This window comes from Plecotus auritus, assembly GCF_963455305.1.
Source record: "Plecotus auritus genome assembly, chromosome: 4".
NCBI classification, from domain to species: domain Eukaryota; kingdom Metazoa; phylum Chordata; class Mammalia; order Chiroptera; family Vespertilionidae; genus Plecotus; species Plecotus auritus.
The window spans coordinates 43133989-43159528 of NC_137775.1; the positions used below are offsets into that span (position 1 = coordinate 43133989).

Consider the following 25540-nt stretch of genomic DNA (forward strand, 5'->3'; position numbering starts at 1 on the left):
TGCTCTGTGACTTACAGTGGGGTTATATCCCGATAAACCAACCCATTGTTAAGTTGAAAATATCAGAAGTTGAAGATGCACTTAATACTACATTATAGAGTCCCAGTTGTTGACCCTTGTGATTGTGTGGCAGATAGGGAGCTGGCTCACTGCTGCTGCCCCACATCACAAGAGAGTATGATACCATACATAGCTAGCCCGGGAAAAGAGCAAAATTCAAAGTACGGTGCCTACTGAATGTGCATGGCTTTCACACCATCGTATAGTCAAAAAACTGTAAGTAAAATCATAAGTCAGCGATTGTCTATATATAAATTACATTGCAATTTTTTATGCTACTAAAAATAGAGGTTCTATTCCACCACTCTACTTTAGCAAATAGGAGGAGTCAGGGAGACCAGTTGGTTTAAGGCTAATGAGGTAGAGGATTCTGAGCAGGTCTGCCAAGTGAGAGAAGGGGTCTCTGGTTGTGAGAACTGAAATGACTGAATGAGGGCCTGGGCATCCTTGGCATCAATATGATTTGGGGAGTTGGCCGTTGGGTGTCTGAGGAGAGAGTGAAATAAAAGAGGGTGGGAGAGGAGCACGTACCAGGGCGAGGTCACAGCCCCTCGCATGGGCCCGCAAATGTGGACAGGAAGGTCTGTAGCGCAGTAGTTGATTGGAGCTCTGAGACATGGCAACAGGGGCTTTACAGAGATAAAAGAGAAGACCAGCTAGAGAAAATGGCAAAACAGCAGCATTTGGTAAGAGGAAGAAAAGCTAGTAATGGATTGATTAGGAAGGTTGAAAAAAGGTACCACAAAGGCAGGTTATAGACTGAAAAGAAATACAAACAAAACATGACAGGAAAAAGGTTATTACTTTTAATGTAGGAAGACTTTCTATAAACTAATTGGACAGTAACACAATTTAAAGGCTAGGCATACTTTATTCTCTGATGATAAGACATAACTGATAAATAGATGAAAATGCTTACTAATTTAAAAACTGAGTCTTAAGGCAATAATGAGATGGTACTGTGCCTACTGAACTAGCAAAAAATTAAAATCCATTTAACATCCACTGCTGATGAGAAATGGACACTTAGGTAATCATTGTCACTAGCAGCTTAAGTTGATACACCATTTTTAGAGAAGTATTTGTCAGAATCTATTGAATTTTTAAATGCACATACACTCTGATCTAGCAATTTCAAGTCTAAAGAATATATCCTTCAGAAATCTTAGCATGACTGCATAGTATTTATCTTAAAAGGATGTATTTCATCATTGATAACAGAAAAAAAGAATAGTCTTGTCAGTGAACAAACGTTTAAATAAATTTGTGTACATTTATACAATGAAATACGAGGCAGCAATTATTTTTTTTAATGGGATAAATCTGGGTGCTTTAACCTGGAAAGAAGTCCATGATGTCTTGCTAAGTGAGGAGTGGGAGAAGTAAGTTGTAGCCCAATATTAGCCTGATTCTGTGTTGGCATATAATAACAAATGATATGATAATCTATAATAATAAAAGCATAATATGCTAATTAGACCAGACAGCCAAATGACCTTCCGGACGTCATTCCAGACAAAGCCGCCATGGCGGGGGCCGAAGCAGAGGCAGTTAAGGGCGATCAGGCAGGCAGGCAGGTGAGCAGTTAGGAGCCAGTGGTCCTGGATTGCGAGAGGGTGCAGGCCAGGCTGAGGGACCCCCCCTCCCCCGACATGCACAAATTTCGTGCACCAGATCTCTAGTTCATATATAATTGTGTGTGAATAATTATACATAGATGTGTCTCTATAAACTTATGAAAAGGTGTGGAAGGGTATACACCACTGGGTAGAGGTAGGGATGGAGGGACAAGAAGAGAGACAAAAACATTCATTCACGCCCTTTGAAAGAGCAGTGGTAGGGACAAAGGGAATAACAGTGTAACCCAGTATGAGTTGTGGGTGTAGGTTATTGCAGATATGTTTGATCAGGAAGGAAGAGGAAGATGGAAAATTAGCTTGAGGGGTAGACAGGGCAATACAAAAGGTTCTTTTTGTTACATAGGATAGGAGAAATTTTAGTCTGTTGGTATGCCAAGGAAAGGAAGAGAATACAAAAATGAAGTTGTGGTAATTGGAAGAGTGAGGTAGTGGTGGAGTTGGTAAGGAATGGAATCGAGGCCAAGTGATCCTTCTTTCTCTGAGGTTGTAGATGGTGAGTGAAGGTGGCAGAAAGAAGGTTTGGTAAGAACTCCTAGCAGATGGCCAGATACAGAGCAAAGGATACAAATAGTGGTGTTGGGAATGGAAGAAAATGGGAAATATTGGAAAGAACTACTTTGGAAGTGATATTAGGAACAACAACAAAAAAAAAGGTATAAGGAAGACATTTTTAAAAGACATAGGAAGCAAAACATAAGGAATTCATTTGGGGGACAGGGGAGATATAAGTTCACAGCCCATCCGTTCAAGTATTATCAGTTTTCAGTGAAGTGAGTTAGCATTTCCTGAGTGCCCAGCAGCCCAGAGTGGAAGGAACCCAGTGGGTTAGGTTAGAATTAGAGGTTTTTCGGCATTAGGGGCTGGCCAAGGGTCCCATGCTGCCCAAGAAAGCCCAAGGGAAGCTGACAGCCAGACAGAGTATAAGGAACTGAATGTCATAGTAAGAGTTAAAAAAAAAACAAGGCAGGTGCCCCAGAAATAAGGAAGGGAAGGAGGTGGTGAAAGAACAAATTGGAGTCTTGGGGGTGGTGTGATGTCAGAGTTCCTTGCAGAAGAGTTTGAAGTCCTAAGGGCGAAGGTAAAGCTAAGGCGATGGGTGTTTGTAGTGCGAGTTTGTTTCTGTAGACTTTAAGTTCATCTTTGTCTCCAGTGTTTAGTGCAGGTCCTGGCAAATAATGGACTGAGCAAATATTTGAATGAGTGGGATGGAAGTAAAGGTCTTGACATTGAGGGATTTAAGCCTGTGGAAGGTCAGCATGCTAGACAGGTCATCAATTTCATTGATTAAAGTCACTGGAGAAAGTCGTGATACTGTGGTTGGAGTGCTTCAAATTCTCCCCCAGTGTGAGTTGAAGGCCCTCAATTTTAGCTCATCAGCCCCTGCGAATCACTTGAAATGGGTTCCTCTTACTCCGCATTTACTTGTACCACCCACAGAGTCACACGTTATCAGAGGCTGCTAATTGCCACTACATTAACTTTAAATAAAACTCTGCTCCTCTGATAATAGTGAACTCTGTGGAGTTTTCTTCTCCGTGATCCCTAAACTGTCAAATTTATCTATTTCTTAGTATTTTTATCCAAGTCAGAAACAAATGCTTCTTATACTACTATTGGCAGGTTTCAAAAACCTGCCAGACTTGTAGGCACATATTGTGGCCTGTGATGCCTTTTTCCAAATCTGCATTCCTCCCCCCCCGCCCCCGCCCCGCACGCACACACACACACCACCCCCTTTATTTCCAAGCATTTTGCAACATCTTTCTACGATAGGACTGCTACTTAAAAAGCTTCGGATAAAATATGGCTGCAAGTAACACTAAGTGTAAAGGCTTCTGTCCTCGAACTGTAACTTGTGAGGTCAGCAAGACATTTCTAAGCTGGGCACGTTCTAGATGTCATTTGGGGTAAAGAAACCATGTTTACCCAAAGAGAAAGCTATCTATAGATTTTCTGTCCAAAAGGGGCCATTATCATCTTTTGATGGCTTATCGCTATTCTGTGGCTTATCGTTTACATAGCATTTAATATTCTCTTTCTTATCCTTTTACTCTTCTTATCAAAAAAGTAAAGAATATAGAAATGGTGACTGAACTTGCCTGAGGTTGCTTAGATTCAGGAAGGTTTTATGAGCCTTAATTAAAAATCCTGGAGAAAAATGTCTTTGTTTGACCTGAAGTAATAGGATTTCTGTGTTTCTCCATCTACTTTCTAAGGTAATATATGTTTTGTTGTTGCTAACATAAATTTAACTGTTGTACATAGAAAAATGAGGCCAGTCCACTTATCTTAATATTTAGAAAGGCGGTTGAATGTGAAATTTGTTTTCTAGAAAATAAGTCTCCCTAAACTGAATTGTTTGGCAGGATGGCCAAAGCTGACTTCTTCCAGTGGTGGGAACGGAAAACAAATGTGTGTTTTCTGTGCACCTTGTGAAGGCCACATTTTAGGGATGAAGCACTGAGGCTGAGGGAGGATGAACAGTATGTCCAAGGTCCCCTAGCTAGAGAGCTGTGAAATAAGAATTCAAATTCAAGTCTCCTTTCAGACACCTGTGCTTTCCACTGCTCCACGCTGGCTGTCACCACACAAGCCGAAAGGCGCTCCACCATCGGCAGCCCTGCTGATTTCCACTGTGCTGCTCCACATCTGGAAGAGAGAACTACTGCCTGTGTGTGTTTCCCACGGAACAGCATGCAGGTGATGACGCGGTAGTGCTGACTCTAACCATTCGGCTCTTGTGTTCTAGATTTTCTACCCTAGCAAGGATGGTACCAAGATTCCAATGTTCATCGTGCATAAAAAAGGCATAAAATTGGACGGCTCTCATCCTGCCTTCTTATATGGCTACGGCGGCTTCAACATCTCGATCACACCCAACTACAGGTAAGCATGGACCATGATCCCCTCCATCCAGTGGAAGGAAACCAGAGCCTCGTCTGTTAAATCGTGCTTTTTTCTCATATAGTTAACCATATGTTTCTTGGCTTGTCATTTTCATGAAGGGATAGGATTACGTTAACTACATGCATTTTCGGTCAGGAATTCCAGCAGCATTACAAGCTGATCTTGTGTCTTTAGTGGAACAGGTTGTTTAGGAACTAAATGCTGAAGCTATAGCTGCCAGAGAACGGAAGGTTCGTATCCACTGAGTTTTGAACAAAGGCAGCGCCTACCTTCGTGTTTGGCATGTCCTCTCAGTATTCTCTTCATAAGGAATGATTTTGCAGCTTCTGATGATATTTTTTCAGCAGCACAAGTCTTAAAATACACTATCTTAACATTCAGCCATAAATATATTTTTTGTGTACTCTATTATTTCATCCATTTTAAACTGTCCTACACAGTTTCTGTGATTATGTCCCAGTAATTATGTTCAGGGGGAAAAAAATCTAAATTTAAGCATTTTCTATTGTTTATATAAATGTCTCCTGCCAGTTCTTTGCAAACCTGATTTTACGACCCCATTCACAGTATAAAATGGAATTTGCTGTGAGCATCTAGGTATATAAAAGCCTAAGCTACCAAATGACCGAATGAACGAACGACTAGTCGCTGTGACACGCACTGACCACCAAGGGGGCAGACGCTCAACGCAGAAACTGTCCCCTGGTGGTCAGTGCGCTCCCACAGTGGGAGTGCCGGTCAGCTGACCGACCCATCCCAGCAGCCCACCAGCCCGGCATCAGCCACTCACTCCCTCAGTAGTCCTGCAGGTCCAATCTCCAAAGAACAGGCCAGGCATCGACGGACTGGTGCTGCCGGCACGATCCTGACAGCACCGCCAGCCTCCTGGAAGTCGGCTTTGGGCACTGTGGCTGCTTCCCCTCCCTAGACACTCCGCAAGGAAGAAACAGTATAAAAGCAGCCATCATTTGGCTCCCAACAACCGGCGCGAACGCCAGTGGGATGGATCCCGAGCCAGCAAGGCCATTCCACTGCCTGCCCAAAGAGCCGTTCGTGTCTCGGCACCCCTACCCCTACCCCCCTTGGGATGGACGCCAGACACAGGTCTCACGGCTGGTGATCTCCCAATCAGGACTGACGGCACAAGCCCATGGCAGGCACAGAGGGGCCAGGATGAGCGGGAGCAGCAGGCAGCGTTGGACTGCTGGTTTCGGCCCAATCCCCGCAGGCCACACCGAGGGACCCCCCCACCCGTGCACTGAGCCTCTAGTTTTTAATAAAAGCAAGGCGACTCCTACCAGCACGATCAGTTTTAAGCCAACTTCTAAATAGTGCCGCCATGAAATCTGATTCTCAGATTCATCTTCCTTATTTGGAAAGAAATGAGGGTGACTATTAGGACATGAATGCAGAAATTCAGAGTAGATTCCCAAATTTAAATGTTACTTTATTTCAAGTACTTGATATCAGTAGCATTCTGCTAATTATTTAGGATTTAATGAAGCTGTTTATAGCCAAATTGTGGACTGTCTTGAACATCTGGCTAAAGAGTTTGGTTTTGTCAGTTATGAGGTGTAAAGGTGTGAAATCATTATGTAGAACAGTATTTTCAGAAGACTTGAGAGGCATTATCGTATGAGTTGCTCTTCATTCATTGCACAGTGACATCACCATTCTGCATTCTAGGTTGCTTTCTCTATACCAAGCTCTATGCTAGGCAAGGCCTGAGCCCACAGACGGGCTTCCCATCTCTTATCAGAGCCTCCCAGGAATGAGATTCGCTATTTCTTAGTATCCATGTCTGTGGTAAAACCAGAAGTCATATTTATTCCCTGTGCCTATTGGTCTAAGAATGCAAAGCAATAGCTGTTCACCTAATCCTTACAACAAAATGTAGAGTATGTCATTGTTTGCCCCTCTTCTCACCCAGAGTGATGAAATGCAAGCTTCAGTTTCCAGTTGCAGTGAGACCTGAGTGTAGGGCCAGTGAACATGTGCTTCATCTCATGGACGAGTCAGAGGCTCGTACCTTGAGCCCCATACCCTTGGTCTCCACGGGGTGGCGAGGATCCAGACAACACTGGTCCCTGAGCAGATCTGAAGTTAACATCATTTGTCTTTGGTCATTTGTGCAACAAGTATTTATGAAGCCTGCTGTGTTGGGAGTCAGGAGATGAATAAAGAGGAGCCCCTAGCCACTTTCAGCCCAGAACCCAGTGGATGTGCTGATGGTTTCAGTGGAGACCATCAGAGGTGCATGAACAATATCGAAGAAAAGACCAAGCAATTGAAGATACATTTGGACAGTCTAGCGCAGTGGTCGGCAAATTGTGGCTCGTGAGCCACATGCGTCTCTTTGGCTCCTTGAGTGTGGCTCTTTCACAAAATACCACGGCCTGGGCGAGTCTATTTTGAAGAAGTGGCGTTAGAAGAAGTTTAAAAAATTTGGCTCTCAAAAGAAATTTCAATCGTTGTACTGTTGATATTTGGCTCTGTTGACTAAGGAGTTTGCCGACCACTGGCTAGCGTGATGGCATGCTCTCATCGCTTACCCCAGCTATCTTTCCTCTTCCTCCCCGAGATCCAGGAAATTAGCTGCAGGTTGCAGAAGCCCATGGTTTCCCCAGTGACTGAAAGGAAGAAGGATAAACTTCTCAGAAATAGTTCTCAAATAGTTAAACTTTAATTTTAACTAACTGAAGCTAGAAAAATAAATGTCACTCAGCATTTTTAGGACCAGAGTGGGAAGAGGAGGAGAAAAACATGAAACCCAAATTTTCCAAAGGACTTAATTCTTTTCCCTAGAAACTTGGTGCTGTAGTTTCTTCTGTTTATTTCTAGAAAACATTCTCCTGCCGTGAGCTCTCCATTCTTACGTTCTGGTCAGTGTCCTCCACCTCCACCTCCACCACTACTACCTCTCTTAATGTATGTTGTCTAGTTGAACATCTGAGCTCCTGTAAAACTGTTTAAAATCCATGCTTCAGAAAGAGCTTCCTTTTTTCCAATTTGAACAATGTGGAGAGAGAGGAAAAAAATAAAGGTAGTAGAGCAGGGGCCGTTATTGGTGTTCCTACGAGCCCAGCGCCATTCACACCAGGCCTGTGTCACCTGGGTGGCAGTATCTTGTTTGCCAAGATAGATGTTAAAAGATGTTCATTATGAAATGAGGGCCTCTGTTTTTCTCTGTCTGCATTATGAATTTTGTATTCCCAGCTTGTATGGTGAGATATTTACCAATATAGTACAATGAGATCTTCTGAATGCTCATGAGCATGTATGAGCTTTGCAGCTAAACAATCAGAAGTTATATAGGTAATACAAAAATATTGGGCTCCGATTTAGAGGACATTACACATGGAGTGTTTTGGGGGATACATTTTCTTTTTTTTTTTTTTGATATGGAGGGAAATAATGCAGTCCTTACTGGGCAGTTAATGGAAGTTTAACTATTTTTATTGTTTCTCAGTGTGTCCAGGCTTATCTTTGTGAGACATATGGGTGGCATCCTCGCAGTGGCCAACATCCGAGGAGGTGGTGAATACGGAGAGACGTGGCATAAAGGTGAGGTCTTTTCTCCACAGAAATGTAAAAATGGCATAGTCAGAGCTATGTTTGAATGAGCTGAGGGGTCAGGACCAGAAAGAGCATTTCACTAAACAAATGAAAATGAAGGCTATTTTCAAACACATTGCAGGTACCACTCCCTTTTTAAAAATAACTTCGTGCTGTTGGGGTTTTTTTACCTTTTTAATTGGTTAATAAAATTATATAGGTTACAGGGTTACAATTCTATAATACATTATCTCTACGTTGTATTGTGTTCACCACCCCAAGTCAAGTCTCCTTCCATCACCACATATCCCCCTGTACCTTCCTCTACCTCCCCCACAACTTCACCTTCACACATTTTCTTTTCTTTTGTGTTCTGTTGACCTATTTTTCAGAAACACTCACTCTAGACCAGCGGTCGCCAACCTTTCGGACCTCGCGGACCACCAGTGGTCTGCGGGCCACCGGTTGGCGACCGCTGCTCTAGACCATAATCAGGACTATTTGCTTTGCTGGCGGTGCGGCCGGTAGATTTTTATCTTATCGCCATCAGAGTAAGTCTGGGGGGGCACTTTGGCATTGGTTTTGTCTCCTGTTGGCCTGGCTTTTACTGTTCATTATTTGGCTCTCTCAAACAGACTTTAAAGCGAGTCATTTTTTCTTTTTAAAGAAAAGAACAACCTAAACTAGAGCTTTCCTGTTCTCAATGTGGGCATCCTTTGCTTGTGTTCTCATTTCCCCAAAGTTACTGAGAAATCTCGCCCTCCCAGCATTGCTCCTGTGACTTCGGCACCTGCAGCCATTAGGAAAGAGCTAAGTCATTGTTCTTCTCTGGCTTAAACGACTCCGTCTCCCTTCTCTGGCCTCCCAAGCATGTGTTCTAGTTGATTGAAGATATTGCTTCTATACTCAGCTTCATTCCAGGATTGTCACAACTTGCTCAAAGAATAATAATTTTTACTTTTAAAGCCCTACCTCTTCCTTTTTTTTTATACATGGAGCACACCCCCTCTCCCGGGCTTTTGTGTATCTGGAATTCATAAACTAACCAATAGCCTGAAGACGATGTTTCTCCCTTGTCTTATTCCTGTGTCCCATGGAGGAGGGTATGGCACCTCACTCCACCAGCTCCTCCACTCCCTCCTCATCAGCCAGCGTTTATAGAAGGCCTGCTGGGGCAAAGGGAGCCACCGGTGCTTGGCCAGCAGCACCAGGTGAGAGGGCGCTTCTCCCACAGAAGGAACCTCAGAGACCACCCTTCATCCACTTGTTCCCTACCGTCTCCAACCTGAGGCCATTGGCCCTGGTTTTCTGCATAAAATCCAATCAGCAGAGATGATGGTAGACCTGTAAAGACATGTTTCATAAGAGCCTGTTAGGTGTCAAGATATAGGAAAGGCCCAGGCCTGACCCCTGAGCATCTGCATGCATCCCAAGGGCTGACGACAAACTATTTGAGCCTCTTAGCACGAGTTCCTAATTGATACATGGACTCCAGGCCTGCCTGTCATCTCAGGTCAGCTTCTGCCATGACATCCCCAAAGACTTATCAGTTGTCATTGTATTTAAAACAGCATAGAATTCATTATATAATTCTAACTTTGACCCGATATTAGAATTTAGTTATACTAAAATCATACTGTAACGTTGTGATAATTCAGAGATGACTGATAAAAGAATATTCAAGAAGAAAATCTCCCTATACCATACGTTTTATTTACATTCCAAATCCACATGCTACCTCTGGACCCCTAATCTTGCCCGATTTCCTAGTTTAAAGGTTTGTGGTGTACCCAAAAATACACACAACTGCACAGACTCCTGTGGTGTCCGCAAAGAGCCATACTCTTCTCTGTAAGACCCCTCTGGCCATCAGGTACCCATCGTGCTCTGATAGGGCCGAGGGCCCTTGGTCCTGGTCAGCACTTTCTGTCTCATCTCTCTATTAATTAGAAGGAATTTATTACCCAGAAGCCTTGGGGAGCTTGACTGAGGCTAAAAGTAGACCATGTTTAGACTGATTCATAAGCTTTCTCCAAATTTAGGCAGTGAAAGGACCAGAAACAGACCTTTTCCCAGTTAGACTGGAACATACTGATACAGCTAAATTCCCTTCTGTTAATGTAATGCTCTTTTAAAACTATAGTTCTATACCCAAAATGATATTATTCCTGGAAACTGAGTCATCCTGGCTGTTCTAATTCACTGATAATTTCTTATTAAAATCTTAATAACATTTGGTTTGATAGGAAAAAGTTTCTTCAGTAACACTGCTTCATCTTTAATTGAATTTCTGCAGACGTGGTTAATCTCAGATATCTAATTAGATGTCTGCCTTTCTTACTTCAGAGGCAGTTATTTTAGACATCTGTCCCTCTGGGGGCATGCCTTGGCCATTTTGCTTTTACTTTTAGATGTTCCAAGACCATACAGATGTTCTCTCTTTAAGGAATTGCTTTGTGTGGTGTTACACATTAGAATGACTTCTAGATGAGAAAGCTCAGCTTCCCTGGGGAGATGTTTGGGGCCTTCTTCATTCGAGACTTGAGAAACCTCCCTACCAAATTCTTACTTACAACAAAATTGGAGAACCTTGTCCTCACTTACCCATTTCAAACTCCTGCAAAGCACTTTGGTCTTCCCTGGCAGCGGAGCCGCGCAGGCCCATCGGGTGTGCCGGGTGGAGCTCAGAGGACTGAACCCTGCTCTGATCTTGTTCATTTTAAGCTCAGCTTTTCTAAAGTATAGGTTCTTTTGTTCTCATGGTTCACTAATGTAACAGATCATCTCTTCCCTTTGGGGCACATGCCTTTTACATTTTAGGAGTTCTTAGAGAAAATATAAATCCACCAGATGGATTAGCAATTGTGGAATTGATGATGGATTTTTGGTTGAGGCATTTTTCTAAATGTAGTGCTAGCCCATTATGTTTAAATTGAGCAGTAGTTGAGACTATGCCCTGTCATCATTTGAATTCCCTTAGGTTAACCTGACATGTTTTCTAATGTTTTGTGCTGTTAATTAACTATCTTGCACTTTGGCTCATTGTAGGTGGTATCTTGGCCAACAAACAAAACTGCTTCGATGACTTTCAGTGTGCTGCTGAGTATCTTATAAAGGAAGGTTACACGTCTCCCAAGAGGCTGACAATTAATGGAGGTTCAAATGGAGGCCTCCTAGTGGGTAAGGATTAAATTTTCTTCATTGTACTAGTACTTCCTAGTTACACTCTTGGGATTTTCGTGTGCACTGTTGACAGTTCTTGATTTCCTTTGGCTCATGGATGGCAGCAGTGGTACAAAGAAAACAAAACCCATCTGCATTTGGGCCTAAAGACCCAGCTGATCCTACATTCCCTAAACTTGACTTATGACAGCCTACAAAAACTGTCTGGCCTCCCTGCTCTGAGCTCTTCTGGGCTAGACTGCAATTCTCTCTCCAACCAGGTTGGTCCCATCTCCCCACACACTGGAGCCACAGGTTTCTAGAGTCCAGGCACAACAGTCCTGAGCCTGATAACCCCTCTGATTGTGTGAGTCAGGACTTGTAAGATGTGATTATCACTAAACATTTGTTGAATAACTATACCCGGTGATGCTAAATGCTGTGGGTACAGAGAGAAAAGTCGTGAGGGAAATGAGGTATGTGTTAAGATGGATCTACAACATAAGGGTAATGAAATAGTCACAGAAGTTGTTCCCAAAGTATTGAGTACCTCGTGTGCCAGGCCCAGTATGAGACCTTGATGTACACGCAGCCTGGGAGATGGGGACTGGCAATGCCCCATCTTACATAGGACACACCAGGGCACCGAGAGGTTGAGTAGCTTGCCCAGCGTGTCACGGTTGGGAGTAGTGAGGCTGGGGCTAGCACTGTGGTTTTAGATTCTGCTCTTTTAATCATTTTGTGGCACTGCCTCTAAGTACCTAATTTTTGGTAGTTAATGAAATTTGAGTTTGCATTTTCTCTCTCAGTAGCACTGAACATTGTAATGAAAATCTGTAGTGGACCTGAACTTTGCTGGCTGGGTCTTACATCCAATGTCATTAGCACATGAAGGGCCATTGCACAAATGTAGAATAGCATATATAAGCTCAGGTTAAAACACAGATGACAATTTTTGGGGTTTTCCATCCACGGTTGTGGAGGAGGGCGGCAAGTAGCGGCTCATGCAACTCAATTTCCTTGTCTTGTGAATGTACTGAGTCATGTCAGCATCTGAGTTCCTGTCCTGACTCTTTAACTCTTTACTTCAATAGAATATAGTCTTGAAAAAACAATTTTTTTTCCTTTGGAGGTAAAATCTCTTACGTCCAAAATAATGTTCCATTTTAAATTTAGAGAGTATATTGATAACAATCTTAGGAAGAACACAGACAACACCTCTGCCTTCCTAGAGCTTTCATTCTCATCCTAGGAGCAGACAGTACACCCGAGACCCTGAGCCCAGCACGGGCTGGGAGGGGCCTAGCAGCTGGGAGGAGACCCACGTCTGTGGCTGGGCACAGTGAGCAAGGGGGAAGTAAGCGGTGGCAGGACCTCAGAGCCAGGCTAGCAGACCTGGTTTACTGTGAAATAAGCCTTTGGGGGAGTTTTGGAGAAGTATCATAATTTGACTTACTTTTTTTATAGGATCATGCATTGATCCTGTTACAGTGTTAGTGCAGATGGAAGAAGAGTCAAGGGCAAAAAAGCAGGCCAGGTAGGAGACTTCTGTTCAGGAAGGATCCGTGTGGCTTGGCCCTGGGGTGTAGTGATGGAAGTCCTTCAGTCCACAGGCCAGCGCTCTGTCCACTAAGCCAAACCAGCGAGGGTGTGATGGAAGGCCTGAGAAGTGGTCAGGTTCTGGGTATATTTTGAATTGGAGATAACTGAATTTGTATATGGATTACAGGTCAGGTGTAAAAGAGAGAAGAAATAAGGGCAAAATTTAAGATTTAATAGGAGAAGCTATTGAAAATACCATCTGCTTCCAATAGTGGGAGAATTGTAATTTATTGGTTCACCCAGTAACTCCTTTATATTTAGGCATTTGTTTGTGTCTATTGACACACCTGGTCCCTTAAGGACCCTGCAGAGATGGAGTCCCCCATTTGGATGCTAAGTGCTTATTTAAAAGACAGTTTCCTGTCCCTCCCACCTCTGAGGATTCAGTATTAGGAATAAGCCCTGAAATCAGAATTGGGGTGGGAATGATGTTTTTGCCAGCTGTGATGTGACTTCCTCCCTAACCGCCTTACACCTGGTTAGGTACCCCTACATACCACCTGAATTTTTCGAACACTATCGTTGCTTCCTCGGTTTTTTATCTTTCCCACCTAGCCCCAGGCCTCGTGCCAGGCACATGGCAGATGTTCAGTAAATACAAAGAAGAGTATTTTTAAAAAGGACAGAGCCCTGAGCTGGGTTTTAGGCCCTGTTCTGCCTTGGACTGTACAAACTGTTTCTACGCACAACACTTTTCCGCACCAACCAGGTATCCTCCAATTCACTTCCATTGTGACACTACTTAGAGTCAGCACGTACCCCACAAAGTAAGGGCTCAGACCCACAAGACTGCTCCCAAGATGCCAGTCACCAGTCCTGGGCCTCCCAGGACCCCCTCCTCAGGTTCAAACTCTTTTCTTACATTTACCAGTTTGTTCTAAAGGATGGAACCCAGGAACAGTCACATGGAAGAGCTCACTGGAGTAAGGTATGAGGAGGCGTGGGTGTGGCATTTCCATGCCCTCTCTGGGCACGCCACCCTTCTAGCTCCTGAGTATGTTCACCGACCTGGAAGCTCTCTGAACTCTGTTGTTTCAGGGGTTTTATGGAGGTTCTAGTAAATAGGCACAAGTGATTAGATGATCAGTGATTGAGTCAAGCTCTAGCCCCTCTCCCTCAGAAGCCAGAAGTTTTGAGGGAGAGATGACAGTTCCTGTCTTCCAAGCACATGATTGATTCCTCTGGCAGCTGGTCCCCATCCTGAAGCCATCTAGAGCCCACCAAGAGTCACCCATTAGCATAAATTCAGGCACCATTGAAAGAGGCTGGATTTGAATGACAAAAGACACTCCTAGTTCTGTGCCAGGAACAAGGACTGAAATGTTTATTATTACACTAGAGGCCTGGTGCACGGATTCATGCACTGGTGGGGTCCCTCAGCCTGGCCTGCAGACATCCCCCGAGGGGTCCCGGATTGCGAGAGGATGCAGGCCAGGCCAAGGGACCCCACGGGTGCACGATCGAGGCCAGGGGGAGGGACCGCAGAAGGGCTCTAGGGCATATCCCGCCTGTCTCGCCCAGTCCCCATCAGCTGGACCCCAGAAGCAAGCTAACCTACCATCGGAGCGTCTGCTCCCTGGTGGTCAGTGTGCGTCATAGCAACTGGTCGAATGAACAGTCGGACATTTAGCATATTAGGCTTTTATTATATGGGATTGCAATATCACAGGTTGTTTTGAGACCCCTCACCTGTGAAAGCAAGTAGGGAGGAGAAGACACAGGTTTTTAAAATAACCCTCCCCTCTTGAAATTCACCTTGGTGAATAAATCTCTATTACTGATGAGACTGTCCCACCTTGGATATACTGGAAGGAAGGGGAAAGCTTGTGGGCCATTAGGCAGGTGATTTATGATGGTTTCTTTCTGTGCTCTAAGAAAAAAGGCAACCAAGGTTCTGAAAGCACCTATGTGTTCTTTTGCTCTGGTTTATTTAGCTGTTTAGTAACAGACTGCCTCCCTTTTCTTTCTGTCTCGGTTTTTAGCTGCTTGTGCAAATCAGCGGCCTGACCTCTTTGGTTGTGTTATCGCCCAAGTTGGAGTAATGGACATGCTGAAATTCCATAAATACACCATCGGCCATGCCTGGACCACCGATTATGGGTGCTCAGACAGCAAACACCAGTTTGAATGGCTTATCAAGTAAGGTTTTAATTCATACTTACTTCACGTATATGTTGCTAGCGATTTGATATCCTTTTGACTGACAGTTCAGACTTATGGTGTTTAACTCCTTACTCTCCTCCATGTCTCATATTTGCATATAATTTACTGCAAAAGTAAGGGAAGTGATGGGAATGCCTGTCTTCCTTATTTTGATCTTGTCTTTAACAAGAACAAACTACAGAGATGTGAAAGGCAGAATCTAAATGTGCGCCCCCCTCCCCTCCAAGATACCCGTCTCCTCTTACACACTAATCCAGGCACTGCTGTGAAGGGACTTTGCAGATTAAATTAAGGCTACTAATCATCTGACATTAAAATAAGATTATGCTGGATTGCCCAAGTGGGCCCAGTCTACAGTGACATAACCCTTAAAGGCAGAGCACTCTCTGGCTGGAGTCAGGGATGCAGGGGAAAGGAGGTCACAGAGATCGGAGCATGAGGAGGACTTGACCCTCCAGTGCTGGCTTTGAAGATGAAAGGAGGGGCCTCTAGAACCTCAGTCAATAGCCTCATGGAACTGGATTCTGCCAGCAACCTACATGAGTCTGGAAATAGATTTTTTTCCAGAATTTCAGCCCAGCCAGCTGTCGCCTTGATTTTAGTCTGGAGAGATCTAGAGCAGAGAACCCACTTGAGCCAATCCAGACTTCTGACGTACAGAACTGGGAGATAAAAAATCAGGGTTGTTTTTAAAAGCTACTAAATTTGTGGTACATCCCTCAAAAACCACTTTTTTAAAAGGTGTCATTATACCTCACGTCAATGTATATGGGATTTCCTTTTTTAAATTAAGAAATAAGAAAATAAGGAGGGATATGTGCAAATACAGTTAAACTTACCTTGTCTCTCAGTATAACTACGGGTATTTGAAACTACAGGCTGTGTATGGAAATACTGTGCAGCTTCCCTCTTTCATGTCCCTCCACCACTTCGGCAATAACGAGACAATGACAGATAGATTCTCAGGACTGAGAGCTACATTCTTTTTTGCCTCTTCACTTTCTTTACTTCTCACATGTAGGGGTTTGGGGATTTTCAACAGTATTTAGGAATTGCCCTTGGAATAACAAGCCTGTGTCCCAGTCTTCTCAGTCAATTATCAAGTTTTTTCTTTCATTTTATAGGCTTTTTATGGCTAGGTCTCTCCAGTTAGAAATTCAGCTAAAATGACTTGAATTACTAAATTCATTTCTTTGGTGAGGGAGTTGGGGGGATTTTACTTTGTAAAGCTGTTATTAAGTGTACAAATAACCTCATTGGCACATACTGGTAAAAGCTGAATATTTGAAGAAGCTATAGTTCAAATTAACTTAGAAAAAATAAGCATTTTAGTGGGGTATGTCCCATTTTAAAGTCAACTGAAAATACTGAGTTAATAAGACAACAAAATATTTGATGGAACCTGATATTTCTAAAATTGATTTGAAAGCAAAATAAAGAGGAAAAAAGTTCTAAATATTGTTTCTATTAAGATGTCTGTGATATACGGGGTGGGCAAAAGTAAGTTTACAGCCATAATACAAAAATTAATAAATATTAATACAAGAGTAAACTGTTTTGCACTACAACTATTAACCTACTTTTGGGTTGTAGTACAAAACAGTTGACTCTTGTATTATTACTTAGTAATTTTTGAATTATGGCTGTAAACCTACTTTTGCCCACACCTGTATACTAGTATTCTCTCTGGATTTGAATTTTCCACCCTAGCGCTCATAGGCCTGCATTTAACTCTTTATCAGCTGCTCCCATTGAGCAGAGAGCTCAGCCCCACACACTAGAGCCAGAAGGGGCCCTTATAAGGACCTGCTCAAGCCCTGCACCCCTGGCCTGGAGTATGTCCCATGAAGCACCATGGGCCCCCCCAAAAGAGAGCTGGATAAATAAAGTATAACAGATTTTTTTCTACAGAACTTCTTAGAATCTTTAACATATAAATGTGGCATGTGAATCTTGAAGGGGGGGTGGGGTTGTAATATTAACAGGCAAAGTTTCCCCATAGAACTAACTATTATCGGGGGGTCTGAGGCTAATCCAGAAACACTGAAATGAGATCAGAAAACAGTCCATTGCCCCCATCGCATCTACTGGGAGTAGTGAAACGCTACTAGAGTAATTGATTATATTCATTAATGCTGAACCCTTTGAAAAACATGACACCCATATTGAATAAAATATAAAGAAAAACTATCTGGAGATTTCCCTCACTTAACTGTTATCTATCACTGTGTAACTCGGCTGTGCTTTCCTTCTAAAACTCTTTTTGTTACCGTGACTGGCAACTTACCTTATACTTCAGAAGGTGCCTTCTCTGCTCTTCCACGGATGTTCTCGCCATTGGCCAAAGGCAGTTGCTCTGCTGGAGCCAGCAGCCCGGCCCAGGTGCACCGGCAGGAAAGTGGGCCTCGTGATCCTCCCGAGACTGCCGCGCTGAGCCTGTAATAAAGGTTTCATAGACATTAAAGGGCAGAAAGCGGATTTCAAGTTCTTCAACAAAAGAAAGGCTTGCGCCTATTACATCCACAGTCAATGATTTAAAAAGGCAGTCAGGCCCTGGCTGGGTGTCTCAGCGGCGGAGCATCGTCCAGTGCACCACAGGTTGCAGGGTCAGTAATTCCCGGTCGGGGCGCGTACAGGAGGCAACTGGTCAATATTTCTCTCTCTCTAAAAATCAAGAAGAAACATATCCTCGGGAGGGGTTTAAATAAAAACAAAGACAACCAGTCCACTCAGTAAGAATCTGAAAATACTCCATTCCTGACGATCAGTGTGCACACAGGTGTGATGATTGCAACAGCCCTGTGAGTTTAGTTTCTTATTCAGTCATCCAGAGGAGGAGCCAAATAAACGACAGAGCCCTTCCCAATCTCCAGTGGCCCTGGCCAGGGAAGGCCGAAATAGCGGTGCAAGCAGTCTGCGGCGTCACCATAGAGTAGCTGCGGGCCTGTGGCTAATGATGTTAGGCTGGTAAACCACATAGGTCACCCTGCCCAGCAGCCCTCCTTGATTGTCCTAGTGAACAAACAACTCCGCTTTTGCTATTTAGCATCATGAACGTGCCTTTGCCTTTCAGGTATTCTCCGTTACATAACGTGAAGTTACCAGAGGCAGACGGAATCCAGTACCCGTCCATGCTTCTCCTCACCGCCGACCACGATGACCGTGTGGTCCCGCTTCACTCCCTGAAGTTCATTGCCACCCTTCAGTACATCGTGGGCCGCAGCCGGAAGCAAAGCAACCCCCTGCTTATCCATGTGGACACGAAGGCGGGCCACGGGGCCGGGAAGCCCACAGCCAAAGTGATAGAAGAAGTCTCAGATATGTTTGCATTTATAGCACGGTGCCTGAACATCGACTGGATTCCGTAACGGAACTGCCCACTCCCTCCTGACAGCCACACAAAACCTCAAGGGCTTTCCCACCGTTAAACCCAAGAAACCACTGGGCGTGCTGCTTCCCCACGTGAACACTGTTCCTGCACTCACAGACTGCCGCTGAGCAGAACTGCTGCGGGAATCATTTTATCTTTTTTAGCTTTCTCCTTTTTAGCAAGCCCTTGGCGTTTTTGTGTTTGTTTTCTCCCCTCCACCCTGTGCAGGCACATGTTTAAAAAACAAAACAAAACAAAAAAACAGGCATGTTTGGGTAAATTAAGGAAATGGCAGTCAACACATTGTGAATATTAGATTGCTGAGTTAAGAGTCGTAGTTGGGCATCCTTCATATATAACACCTCATGGAATTTGCTTCTATAATCATAACCAATATATCTCTACATAAATGTGAGACCTGTTCTCATGAAAGACTTCTTTGCAACAACAATAAATGTTATTTAAGAATGGGAGGCGTGGTTTCTGGCTCCTTTGTGTTGAGGGGCAGCTCCAGATGTGCAGTCATTCCGGATCCTGTCGCTTTTCTATGAGAATAAGCAGTTCGCCTTTCCACACAGATTAATTTCTAAACAAGGAAGTCATAGGATGTTAGCACCAGAAACAAGTGGAGTGCATCCATTCCAGTTCCCTTGTCTGTGTGTGATGAAGCTATTAGAAGTGGCTCACCGTCTTACAAATTCACTACTCAGTCAGCTCAGAATCTGGGCCTCTGGTTTGGATGCCTCCTCTGAAAAATGAGTGGACCAGAAAGTAAAGGTTATGCACCTGTTTGTCTATCAATTTGGTTACAAAGTATCACTGGAAATCAGAGTACAGAACTAGGATATAAAACTAAGAGACCACATGAGTGAACTATTCAAACAAATACATTTATCCAAACTTACCTTACAGTCAAAAATTTCAGCATTTCCCAAGCTGTTTTTCCCCCCATAGACCACTTTCTGGAAATAGAAAAGGTCATATTAAAAAAAAAAGCGGGGGGGGGGGGGGGTTTGCCCTGGCCAGTGTTGCTCAGTTGGCCTCACACCAAAGGGTCTCAGGGGTGATACCTGGGTTGCAGGTTTGATCCCTGGCCCCCCGTCAGGGCCCATATGGGAGGCACATGTTTCTCTCACATTGATGTGTGTGTCTCCCCCTCTGTCCCTCCCTTCACTCTCTTTAAAAGTTAATACCGTGTTCCCCCGAAAATAAGACATCCTCCGAAAATAAGACCTACTTACAGGTTTCCCTCTGAGTGAAATATAAGGCATCCCCCAAAAATAAGGCCCCCGGGCTCTGTCTCAGAATGAAAATTAATTTACCGTAAACTGGTCGCTAGGGCCGCCCCGACTGGCATCTAGCAACCAGTGACGTTACGCGGAGTCCTGATGTCACTGCTGTGTGGAGGCGGAGCGGAGGTCGGAGTGAGCGGTGAGCACGGGGCAGGAGAGAGGAGGAGACTTTTGCAGATGTGTGTAGAAGAACAGGAGGATTAGAGCGGACAGGACGCGGTGAAGGTGGTGAGTGCTGGTCTGTCTCTGGTGACACTACCTGATGCTCGCGGCCGCCTTCATGATGACTGAAGGTTCTCAGTCAGTGGCGGACCCTGCTCCAGCCCAGATCCAGGCCCCAGCAAGCCCAGTGACAGTCCCCAGGCAGGCCCCAGGGGGTAAATGTCTGATAAAGGGGTAGGGGGGATGTCTGGTGAAGGTGTTCAGTGGCACAGGGGTGGGGGGAGGGGCATCACTTAAAATGACACAGGAGGATCAGGGGGCAATCAAAATGACACAGGAGGATCAGAGGGGACAATCAAAGTGACACAGGAGGATCAGAGGGGTCAATCAAAATGACACAGGAGGATCAAAAGGGGTTACTAAAATGGTAATCCCCCCTCTGATTCTCCTGTGCCATTTTGATTCCCCCCTCTGATCCCCCCTGTGTCATTATGAGTGATCCCCCTCCCCCACCTTGATACCCCAATTCCTTTTTTTTTACCCCTAGAAATGAGCGCAAAAAGAAAAAGCTACTCTGTGGAGTACAAGAAAGGAATCGTGGAAGACTCTTGGGGCCACAATCTTACTGCTTTCTGCAAAGAGAAGATGTTGAGTATCCGATTGGTCCGAAAATGGCGAGCAGAGTATGGTAACCTCATTGAACAAGTGGACAAGGGAAATGCTAAAAAGTGCAAGTGTGGATCAGGTCAGCAACCATTATTTTCCGAGCTGGAAGACCTTATCTGTGAATGGGTTGTTGACAGGAGAGCAAAGGCTTTGGTTGTGAATAGGGCTCAGATTCAAGAATTTGCCCTTGCAATGGCACCACAGTTTGACATAGCCCCCGAAGACTTCATTTTGCATCACAACACTGGCTGGATAATTTCCTTCAGCGAAGTGAACTGTCTTTAAGAAGATCTACAACATTGTTTAGGTTGGAAGATACTCAAGTTATTAAGCGAGCACTTGCATTCAAGTCCTTTATTGATGATGCTGACTTCTCTAAATACAATCTTTCCAACATGATTGCTATGGATGAAACTGCAGTGTTTATGGGCCAATCATCTCAAACAACAATTGAACAGCGGGGTGCCTCCTTGGCGTACATTCCCTCCACTGCCTACCAAAGTGCACGTGTTTCCTGTATTTTGGCAATTCGTCTGGATGGCACTAAAATCCCACCTTTAATCATTTCTAAGGGCAAGAAGGAAAAGATTGAACGTGTTTTGGGCGTTTTTATTCCTGAAACTGAAAAAGCCTGGGCCACACAAGCAGTTATAAGGAAGTGGGTCGATTTAATGCTGCCGCTTGTTATGCGAGGGAGCCAAAGAGGTCTGCTAGTCTGGGATGCAGCCAGCACTCACCGCGCTAAAGACATGAAGACATTTCTTCACGAAAGAAAAACATCAGATAATGATTCCCGCAGGAATGACGGCCTATCTCCAGACTCTTGATATTGCAATAAACAAGCCATTCAAAGACAATTTGCGCATGGAAATTAATGACTACATTGAAAATAGAATGGAGAGAAATCAGCGTGGAAACTTTGTGAAACCTAAACTGCAAGAAGTTGTGACTTGGGTGAAGAATTCATGGGAGAAAATCACTGACAGTTGCATTGCAAATGCACTGTGAGCAGGCTACCTTGACAAGAAGCACTCATTTAAAGACAGTGCTATTGCTAAACATGAGAGATTTGGTCCACTGATTCTAAAAGAAATGGAGTCACAAGAAATTCACCAGGAAATTCAGGAATTGGATTGTTATGATGATGTTCCAGAAGATGATGACATGATTGTCATTGAATAAATGAGTAAATTCTTGATACTGTAGGATTCACAGTTTGTCTGGTTTGTGTTGACAACTACTGTACTACTGTACTGTATACAGGTAATAAATTTCCTTTATTTTCATTTAACAATAAATGTGTACCGTATTCTTCTTCATGGAAAAATAAGACATCCCCTGAAAATAAAACCTAGCGTGTCTTTGGGGGCAAAAATAATATAAGACACTGTCTTATTTTCGGGGAACACGGTAGTTAACAGCCCTAGCCAGTTTGGCTCAGTGGGTAGAGCATCGGCCTGCGGACCGAAAGGTCCCGGGTTCAGTTCCAGTCAAGGGCATTTACCTCAGTTACAGGCTCCGTCCAGGCCAGGCCCTGGTCGGGGTGCGTGCAGAAGGCAACCAATCACTGTTTCTCTCACATTGAAGTTTCTCTCTGTCTTTCACTCTAAAAAAATCAATCCTTGGGTGAAGATTAAAAAATAATTAAAAAAAAAAAGAATATCGTCAGTGAGGATTTTAAAAAAACAACAAATGGGTTTGGATCCCCTATCACCACCCTGAGTTCTTAAGAGGAGGATCTATCATTCCTCAAACTATTGTCTATAAAATAATTTAAGTCATTTGTTTTATCTCATGAAACATTGTTCCTTTGGGCATCAGTTTGGGAATTGCTGACTTAACTTATGAAAAGAAAACTTCTTTGTCTTGCTTCAACAGACAGGACAAAAATTACTATCTATTTTGTATGAAGTATCTTAACCTTTAAAAAAAAAAAAAAAGTTTACAAGGCCCTGGACAGGTAGCCAAGGTTGTGGGTTCAGTCCCTGGTCAAGGCACATACAGAAATCAACCAATGAATGCATAAATAATGGAGCAGCAAAATCAATGTTTCTCCAAAATCAAACTTTTAAAGAAGCTTAAAAGATTACTTCATTATTCCAATAACGTGCTTTTCCAAGTAAGTCCTATTTTCCAAATCATCCATATTTGTGCTTTTCTTTGAGTTCTCTCTGCCTCTCAAATTGTGGTATAAAATCAAACACATTTTTCTCTCAAGCAAATCACTACCTACCAAGCACAGCTGGAAGGTAGCCACCTGTTTTGATTTTTCTCTTCTAAAATGCTTTCTGTTACCGCTTGTATAAATAAGCACTGTATATAGTGCAGCTGTCAGTGAGCATAGGATGCACTATAATCCCCTGGAGAAAATCTGTGTCACCAGAAAGCAGTGCATGCAGAGGCTGACGTCACCGTCTCCTCAGAGAGATGCTAATGCTAAGTGCCATGTAACTGCTGACCAGTGTGGCAGGGACAATAATGCATCTGCACAGATAAACCAAAGACAGCCTTTTTTCTGGACCAGTTGGGTCATTTGCGGTACAGACAACTGAGTAGTACCCACTCAGTCCAGAGCATTTTTTTTCCCCACCCCACCTTTTAATTGAATTTATTGGGGTGACACTGGATAATAAAATTATATAAATTTCAGGTGTACAATTCTGTTATACATCCTCTGTATATTGTACTGTGTGTTCACCATCCCAAGAGTCCAGAGCATTTTCAAGCTTGCACAGACCCCAGCCATCCTCCCCACTGAGGTCTCCTACTTGACAGCAGAAAGTGGAAATACAGTGTGCAGAGTCTCAGCTCCAGAAGTAAGGCCCAGGTTCAAACCCCAGCTCTGTCATTTAGTAACTGATGATCATGAGGAATGGACAAAATAATACACTTCTAAGTACCTAGCATATCATTGGCTGTCAATTGTGAGTTCTCTTCCCTAAGCTACTTTTCATTTCTAGATTTTACCTGGACAACTGGACCCCAAAACTGAAGGTAGCTTTTTAAAGCCTTAACATTGGAATTAAGACTTGGGGGTGGGCTCCTTCCCAGATCTCAGGGTATCTTCCCTGTTCGATTCCACCTTCCTGTGTCCTGGCTCTGCCTCTCTGCTCTGTCCTATGTTGGTCCATGGAGTTTTGAAAAAAAGCTGCGTACGTTACACAGGTGGTCTAGCTGCCTTGTTAAGGGCCTTGCTGGACATGCTGCAGAGCATTGGCACCTCGGTAAGATAAAGTCACATTTATGACAATGTGGACACACCTGGAATATTGCAAAATGTTGCAAGTAGTCTTGTTTCCTAATACTCCCACAAATGTTTGGCAATTACACACACATGGTGCTGCTAGTTTGAAAGTTTAAATTTCAACTAAGGCCCTCACCAATTTCTCCATATTTACCAGATAATTTTACCAGCCTAGGGGAGTTCCCCAGGTAGAGTATATATAACCAATTCCCAGAAGGGTTACAAAGACTCAAAGATGAGTTAAGGAGAGGTGGGAAAACTATAAGCGCGGGGGGCTGTAGAAAAGCAAAGGTCCGACTATAAGGGGGCGGTCAGGCCGGTGGGGTGAGGACTGAGGCAAGTGAATAAGGAACATTTTGATATATTCCACATCCATTCATATGCTCGGGGCTGGTGGTGCAGAGTAAAAACGGCCTCACTGAAGCTGGCACTGCAGAGAAAGGAGACGATGGTAAATTATGTGGCTGCGTCCTGGTGCCTCCCTGCTCAGAGCCCTCTGAGTGCACTAGTATGGATGTGTCCATCCTCCAGCCACCTCAAACCATGTCCTACTCTTACCCTCACTTGGCGAAGGGCCAAGTTCCCTGGGCAGGGGGTGGGCAGGCAGGGCAGTAACCCTGCAGCTGGAACCTAAAGACCACTCTTGCCCACTAGTCTACTAACAAATAAGAGGGTTCTGGTTCCAGACGGTGACATAGGAGGGTCCTGAACTCACCTCCTCCTAAGGTCACACCGAATCTATAGCCACAGCAGAACAATGTCCTCCGAAAGAAACTCAAAAACTAGATGAGCGGCACACCTACACTGGGCAAAGGAGAAAACCACATCGAAACGGGAGAGGCTGAGACACGTGCACCATGACCCCCACGGTCACCCACAGTCAGAGGGAACGCACACCTCCAGGCTGCTTCCTGAGAAACGAAGGGTGTGAGCCCCACACCTGGCACCCCAACTTTAAAAACCTGCCCCCAAGTCCTCTAGCTTTAAAAGCCAACAGGGCTTGTAGCCGTGAGACCCATGGGCTAGAGCAAACTGAGAAACAGTTCTGATTTTTGTTTTGTTTGTTTTTTCAGTCTGACCACATTTTTAATTTGAAAGATAAAAAACGGTAAGACTGTAGAAAATGAATCGTTTTTAAAGATCTCTTTTAACGTTCAAATACACAATACAGTCCTATTAACTACAGAGTCACCACGCTGCACTTATAACTGGATATTTGTATATCTTGGCCACCGTCACCCATTTGGTTCACCTAAGAAGCAGTTCTTAAAGGGCTCACAGACTCACCTGGCTCCCTACCAGCAGAGAGGCAGCCAACTGAAAAGCTTCCAGTCTTTCTGCGAAAGACGCCTATTGGCTTATCTTAATGCTTTGGCAGGAGGGGCAGGCTTCCAATTTAACAACCTCTACTGAAATACTCTCCAGAGCTCACAGAGGCCAGGGGGAGGCCTCTTCGCACTCTGCGTGCTCCAGTTGAGTATCTCCCAGAAAGGAGCCTGTGTACATGTCTGGTGCCCAGCGTCTGTGGCTGTGACAGACCCCATGGTAGCCTGGCTCTGGTGCGTAGCAGGGCTTGTGTTCACAGAGCTTCTGTTCTTATGTTAACTGGACAGTAGCAAACAAAGAAGCAGTTCTTAACTGGCTGTTACCCCAGGGTTCAGTGCAGAGGAAGCAGACAGACATGCCCACCTCCCAGTCTTCCCCTGAAAGAGGAATA

General features: G+C 44.1%; 1 protein-coding gene across 1 annotated transcript in view; it reads left to right on the top strand.

Annotated features, from left to right (window-relative positions):
- PREP (prolyl endopeptidase) overlaps positions 1–18931 on the top strand; it is a 111895-nt gene extending 92964 nt beyond the window's left edge. Inside the window, exons 11-15 of the mRNA XM_080664279.1 lie at positions 4450–4586; positions 8077–8171; positions 11211–11342; positions 14909–15065; positions 18163–18931. Coding sequence (XP_080520405.1) covers positions 4450–4586; positions 8077–8171; positions 11211–11342; positions 14909–15065; positions 18163–18457 — 816 coding nt within the window. The 3' untranslated portion in view covers positions 18458–18931. The remainder of the gene's footprint in view (positions 1–4449; positions 4587–8076; positions 8172–11210; positions 11343–14908; positions 15066–18162) is intronic.
- Positions 18932–25540: the final 6609 nt, after the last annotated feature.